This window comes from Carlito syrichta, unplaced genomic scaffold, assembly GCF_000164805.1.
Source record: "Carlito syrichta isolate Samal-C Ts95f unplaced genomic scaffold, Tarsius_syrichta-2.0.1 Scaffold308795, whole genome shotgun sequence".
In the NCBI taxonomy this organism is placed as follows: Eukaryota; Metazoa; Chordata; class Mammalia; order Primates; family Tarsiidae; genus Carlito; species Carlito syrichta.
Window position 1 is genome coordinate 223628 of NW_007252891.1, and position 7213 is coordinate 230840.

A 7213-nucleotide genomic window follows, 5' to 3' on the forward strand; every position below is an offset into this window, starting at 1 on the left:
TCTAAGCTAGAGGTGCAGTTATACCCCTAAAAAATGTAACATTTCTGAGTTCATAAATTACAATTTAAACTTAAAATACGCAAAAATGGGGAAGAATACTTGTGATTGACCATTGGGCCATAGCTTTGGGAAAGCATCAAACTCTAAAAACATGGATTTCATTTTATAGATTTTATAAGTTGCTAAGGCTAAGTGATAGCTTCTAGTTACATATTTTATTTCTGAGGGTTTTTTTAATCACAAACTTGACTCTACATTAAGGATTTAAAGGAGTTTAGGGAATTTGATCTGCAAAAGAATTACCAAAACCATTTTTTAATTTGAGCTACTGTATGTATAAATCTAAGCAGTCTCTGTTTCTTGTAGAGGTAATTGCTCAGTTCAAAGGGGAAGGGAACATTTTCCCTGAAGAAGCTAGCAGTTGGATTTCCTTTAGGGTAAGAAAGATTGGTACATTGGTTTTCTTAATTCCTAGCCCTTTAATCATAAATCCAGTTTGAGACTAGTGGTTAAATAACATGTGAGAATTTAAAAGCGTCCCAGCCCCCTTTCCCTAACTACATTGAATGCATTTAAACCATTGGCATATTATAAGTCAAAACTGGAGGAGGATTGTCATACGCAAATTACATTCCAAGACTCAAGGCAAAGAAAATTTAATGTGCAGGTGAATGAACCAGAGACATTATTTTGGTGAAGGCATACACATTGTTTTGCATTTTTAGCATGAGTATGCTGCCTCTGGGCCCCGGGCCTGAGCTGGACATAAGGGGTGACAGGTAACCTCCTCCACAGGGATGGTCAACATGGATCAGTCTTGCATCCAGGGAGCTAGCCACTCCTGTGGCTCAAACAGGTGGGCCTGCGAGGCTCAGGCCGCCAGCTGTGCTCTGTAGACTGCACCGGCCTCAGATGGTCTCACACTCCGTGGTGGCTGTGGAACAGGTCCCGCAGTCACAGCGGATGGCCACGGGGTAGGTGTAGAAGGGGTCGACTCCGGGGGCACAGTCGGGCAGCTTGACGGTCACCTGTTTGGTCTCGTTGTAGGTACAGACTCGATGATGGGCTTCAATGTAGGGGGGCTCCAGAACGGGCTTCTGTTCCCACAGGTAGAAAACAGGGAATTCATTAGAAAATGCCACCCTGACTCATTTTCTTGATATTATCATTATCAGAAATTAACTTGTTATTCACTTGTTTGCTTGTTGCTCTGTCTCCTTCCCAGTAGAAAGCAAACTCCTGAAAACAGCTGTTTTCGTTCAAGACCATATCCTGAACTCCCAGAAGAGTCCACGGCGCACAGCACGTGCTCAGCAAATATTTAGGAAGTGAATAATCCTGATCATGGCAAACGCCATCTAACTAGTCTCCCTTCTTCCACTATTCCTCCTACAGCCTATTTGTAACCCTGGAGCCCCGAGTGATCCTTTTAAAACATAAGTCAGATCATGTTACCCCTCTGCTCAAAGACCCAGTAGATTTCCCATCTCACTCAGAGCAAAAATCAAGGACCTTATGGTCACCCTCAAGACCCAATCTCTCCTTCCCTGCTCCTTTAACTCCTGAAATGTCCGTGACAAGCCCCACCTTGCTGACTTCCTCACAAGGCTCCAGCCACAGTGGCCTCCTCAAACCTACCAGGAACAGTACAGGTTCAGGGTCCTTGACCTTGCTATTCCTTCTGCCTGGAATATTCTTCTCCCATATGATTCACTCCTTCACCAACCTTACTTAGGTTTTTGTTTGAATGTCACCCTCTCAGGGAAGCATTTCCTGACCATCCTATTTAAAGTGGCAACATCAGCCAGGTACAGTGGTTCATGCCTATAATCCCAGCACTTTGGGAGGCCGAGGTGGGAGGATACTTGAGTCCAGGAGTTTGAGATCAACCTGGGCAACATGGTGAGACCTCATCTCTACAAAAATAAATAAATAAATAGACTGATAGATAAACAGATAAATAAGTAAATAAATTAGCTGAGTGTGGTGGCACACATCTGTAGTGCCAGCTACACAGGAGGCTGAGGCAGAAGAATCACCTGAGCCCAGGAGGTCAAGGTAGTGAGCCGTGATCTTGCCACTGCACTCCAGCCTGGGAGAGAGAGTGAGACCCTGACCCAAAAAAATAAAAGTTTAAAAAAAAAGGTTGCAACAGCCCACCTCCATCCCCAGAAATGTCCTACTCCTGGCTCCCGCTTTATTCTTCTCCATAGCATTTGTCAATTCCATGTGACACTTTCTAGCTTCCATCCAGTGTGTGATATTTCTCCCACTCTGAAAGTAAGGACAGGAATTTTTGCCAGTTTGCTCCCTGTTGTGCCTCCAGTACCTATAGCAGTCCCCAGGAGGATCTTGATAACTATTTATTATTGAATCAATGGAGGGAAAAAAAAACAAAAACGGAGCAAGGCAGGTTTCTGAATGCCCTGTGTGCTGTTCTGAAAGTCCAAAGACTCACTTCCTTCACCTTTGGCAAATCTTGAACTCAAAGATAGTTTTGACAAACAGAGCACATAGATCAGAAGAAAAGCAGCACAAAGTGGTTGTTAAAAAATCCTGAGGCTTGCAGTCATAACTATTAAGTCTGGGTCCCTGTTCAGCTGCTTGCTGGAGCCCTTGAAACAACATCCACGTAACCTTTTGAAGCCTCAGTTTTCTCATCTGTAAGACAAAATATCTACATCCTAGCATTGTTTGGGAAATAGTTCAGACAACATATGGGATGCATGATGCCTAGCACAAAGTAAGTGTTCAACAAATATAGTCCATTGTTCTTATTACAGAAATTATTATAGGGAAGTAATAATGAAAATAAAGACAACAAGCTTTCAAAGGACAATGTCTTCACTTGTTCTGGGTCAAAAAGAAAGAAATACACATACGTGTGTAGGCCGAAGGTGAAGTTCTTACATGAATGTCATGAAAACAGCAACCTTACCTTTGACAAGAACCATGCAGGAGAGCTGAATTTGCGCTCAACTGTTTTTTCCTAACTTCTCCCATTAACTCTGTGACCTCTGAACTTTAGTACTCTGGGAACCCAGGCAGACAAAGACACCCAAGACAATTTAAATTTCAGATAAGTAATCTTTAGCATAAATCTGTCCCATATACTATTTGGGATACACTTATACTTTAAGAAAATTATTTGTTGTATATCTGAAATTCAAGTTTATCTGAGCTTCCTGGGTTTTTTTTGTTTGTTTGTCTCAGTTTGGGTTTGGGGGAGTTTGTTTTTTTTTTTGAGGGGAAGAAGGTAGCTGTTTTGTTTTATTTTGCTTGTTTGCTAAATCTGGCAACTGTAAACCCAGATCATAAGAAATAGATATTTTCAGTAACAGGTCTACCTTCAAAAGTAAATCCAGCCACTTTGTTCTCATTTTCAGACATGTTCCCCAGTTAAGTTACAAAAATAAAAAAATTAAAAAGTGCTTTATGTCTCAGAAACTCTAGATTACTGAGAAAAATGAATCTCATTCTTTTATTTCTTTTCTTTTTTAAATTTTTATCTTAAAGCTGTGGGATACAATTCAGGGTTAGGTATATATTTATTTTCTATGGGTAATCTTCCCTTTCATAACATAGTAAAGACATAAATAAAAGCTGGCTAAAATTAGGGGGAATCTTGTTCTTTAATGATCTTGGTGCTTCCATTTCTATAGTGACAGCCCCATCCCTGACCTCCTATGGTGACCATGATCCAAGTAAAACCATTCATCCAATTTTTAAAAAGAAGAGAAGGCAGTCTGAATTGAGGGAGAACAAGAATTTGAGGATTTGGCACAGAAAGAGCTCGAAATCTCCCAGACACCAGATGCAAGAAGACAGCGACCCTGGACAAGAGGATGTGCCAAAGTGCCCTGAGGAAGTTTGTTGTCAACTGATAGAGCCTACTTAGCAAAACTGAATTTTCATTTGGCTAGTAGGTCCCAAGCCCCTGAATGATGTCAAAATAAAGCTAATTTGATAGAGTAGTTTTATTTAATTTGGAGATTTCACCACCATAACCCAGTTAAATTTCTATTTGTAGGGCCATAATCTTATCTAAGCAGGTTGTTCTCTGAGGCCCTGAAGACATTTTTTTCTAATGACTCATGCTACTCAGGTGTTTCTAAGCGGTCTTCCATTAAGCTGGAGGATATACAACTCCAGATAGAGGTTCATCCCATCTAATCCAATAAAAGTGTTTATTTATTTGTTTATTTTGAGTCAAGGTCTCATTCTGTTGCCCAGGCTGGAGTGCAGTGGCACCATCATGGCTCACCAAAGCCTCAACCTCCTGGGCTCAGGTGATCCTTCCGTTTCAGCCTCCCAAGTAGCTGGAACTACAGGCACACACCACCACGCCTGGCTAAGTTTTGGATGTATTGTAGAGATAAGGTTTTTCTAGGTTGCCTGGGCTGATCTCGAACTCCTAGGCTCCCAAATCCTTCTTCCTCAGCCTCCCAAAGTGCTGGGATTACCGGCATGAGCCACCATACCCACTCAAATCCAACAAATATGTGTTGAATGCCTTGTTCGTAAATGACACTTTGAGAAAAACTGTAAAGGCCTCAATAATGAACTCTGTCCTCAGAAAACTTAAAGTCAAAAATGTGGTGGGGGAGGAAGTAAGACAAAAGTTAGAGTGTAGACAAGGGCTTACCAGTGAGTCAGAAAAGGCTCAGCAAAGGCGCTGGCACTGCAGACAGCCATCAAGGAATAAATGTGATAATAACAGATGAAAAGGAGAGGAAATATGAGCAAAGGACCAAAGTAGGATTTCCCGAGGGCTATTTGATAAAACCTTTAAAAGTTGCTGGGTCCAGAGCTAAGAAAATGTGTCATCTCTGGAAAAGCAGGCCGGCGCCATATTGCTAAGGATCTCAAAAGTTGGTCATTGAATCTGCAGTCGTGGGTGTTCACAAAAGGTTTTTGCACCAAGGAGTGGCAGGACCAGAGTGAGCACTTCATCAGTTACCAGGGATTTTAACTTTTTTTCCTTGAGTCAGAGTCTCACTCTATCACCCAAACGGGAGTGCAGTGGCACAATCATGGCTCTATAACCTCAACCTCCTGGGCTCAGGTGGTCCTTCTACCTCAGCCCCGCGAGTAGCTGGGACTACAGGTGTGCACCACCGTGCCCAGCTAATTTTTTTATTTTTATTCTTTGTAGAGACAAAGTCTCTCTATGTTGTCCAGGCTGGTCTCAAACTCCTGGGCTCAGGCAATCCTCTTGCCTTGGCCTCCCAAAGTGCTGGGATTACAGGCGTGCCCACTGTGCCTGACCAATTTTTACTTTGTTTGATATTTTTATCCCTACTTTAAATTAAACGCCTCTAAAAAGGCCAGATATGATGAAATATAAAGGGACTTAATGGATCGATATTCCTCAAGAGTCTTGTGAATTAGGGGACACGGGTTTGTGGGAGGGGTACTGAAGGGAGCTGGGAATAACCCCCACTTACCATTCAGCTCAGGGCCTCTACCTTGGTAACTAGCTAGTTCATCACAGATGAGGGAATACAGTGAAAAGTTTTCGTTACAGGCTTAAACCAAGAATGTATTCCCAACGTTACACCGACTCTCTATGTGACTTTGCAGGCACATACCCCTTCAATCCCCCCATGTCAGCTGTAAAATGGTCAGAATAATACATCTTGACTTCCCACAGAAGATCCACAGACACACAGACACCATGTGAATCAAATAATTCATCTTCTCAATGCTTTGCTAAAGGGGCAACATCATGTCTTCCAGTTCACTGTTAGAAGATACCAATCATGGTTTTATTTTGCTTGTTTGTTTGCTTAATCCACAGGAAAGGGCAAATGCCCCAGTTCTATCTCCTGTCACTTAAAAAGTGAACTCTTAAGAATCTCTCTTGGCCGGGCTCAGTGGCTCAGCCTGTAATCCCAGCACTTTGGGAGGCCGAGGCGAGTGGATTGCCTGAGACCGCGGGTTCGAGACCCGCTCGAGCAACTTGGTGAGACTTTGTCTTTACAATAAATCAAAAATTAGCCAGCCATGGTAGCATGCACCTGTAGTTCTGGCTACTTGGAAGGCTGAGGCAGAAGGATCGCCTGAGCCCAGCGGGGCGAGGCTGCAGTGGCCAGGAGCATGCCACTGTACTCCAGTCTGGGTGACAGAGTGAGACTCCAACTCAAAAAAATCAATAAATAAAAGAATCTCTCTCACTCTTACTTGCTTCCTCAAGTACCCAAGCCAGTGCTGGAAAGTCTACCTTGCCTTAGCAGGATACCTGGCTCATGCGAGGCCCCTGTGAACCTTACCATTCCCTCACTTTACTTAGGAGGCATCTCATCCATCCTAGGAGCTATTAATTTTATTACAACAATTCTTCACAGAAAACCACCAGCTGTATCTCAATATTCAACCCAGCCAGCCCGGAAGGCATTGCCATCGGCACCTGTCTTGATGACTCACCTCCCAGGTCTCACAGCGACCCCAGCAGGCGTCCGTGGTAATCCGAAGGCCCCTGCAGCCTGGCTTCTTGGCCAGGAAAGTGAACTCCCTCACAGCACAGCCCACGAAGGTACGCAGGTTCCCGCTAGAAGTGCTGAGGACACAGCCGCAGCCAGCCAGAAGGAAGAGGGCCATGGGGCCGAGGACGAGGTATGCCACTTTCATGCTGTTCCTCCAGAGAGGGAAAGGAGAGAGTTTAACAGGTCCAGCTGCCCTCAGTGGAATAGCCTACAGTGTGCTGGTCACCATCGAAGGGACCTTGTTCTTAGCATTTCAAAGGAACATGAGCCAAAAAGTTGTCAATGCCCAGACTCCAACACAGGGCCCCAAACGTTCCTATAACTGGTGCCACAAACACCCACCCTCCAAGTGCATTCTCGGGCTTTTCCTTGTGGGACTCTGCAGTTGACTTGTGTGTTAAAGAAGCCTGTCCCAATGGTCTCTTCAAAACAAACACAAAATAGGAGTAACACCGAAAGTAATACATACCTTAACATAATACACGAATACGCATAAGTGATTTGTATTCAGGGTCAGGGTGCTTGGGAGCCATGTAACATACTTTGCTCAAAGTTATACTTTCAGTGTCATGGATGGGAAATGAATGGAAGGGTAGATAAATATTAATAATGGTATTCCCTATGTGTATTGTTACTAACCCAACCCACCACAAAACATGGATGTGCAGATGATACTAGGAAGCCTAATACCTGATTTGGTGGCCATCTGTAAAAGTGTGCCTTGCTCA

At 43.5% G+C, this 7213-nt stretch overlaps 1 protein-coding gene across 1 annotated transcript; it reads right to left on the reverse strand.

Moving 5' to 3' along the window:
• Positions 1–640: 640 nt before the first annotated feature.
• On the reverse strand, positions 641–6630 carry GPHB5 (glycoprotein hormone beta 5). The gene is made up of 2 exons (XM_008065703.1): positions 6427–6630; positions 641–1097 (listed from the first exon to the last, which is right to left on the reverse strand). Exons 1-2 carry the CDS (start codon positions 6628–6630, stop codon positions 909–911), a joined length of 393 nt encoding a protein of 130 aa, XP_008063894.1. The 3' UTR covers positions 641–908.
• Positions 6631–7213: the final 583 nt, after the last annotated feature.

Excerpts from the sequence above, each read along its gene's own strand:
- GPHB5 (XM_008065703.1), bottom strand. The coding sequence starts at position 6,630 with ATGAAAGTGGCATACCTCGTCCTCGGCCCCATGGCCCTCTTCCTTCTG. Across the intron at positions 1,098-6,426 it reads GTCGCTGTGAGACCTGGGAG|AAGCCCGTTCTGGAGCCCCC; the intron begins GTGAGTCATCAA and ends CTGTGGGAACAG.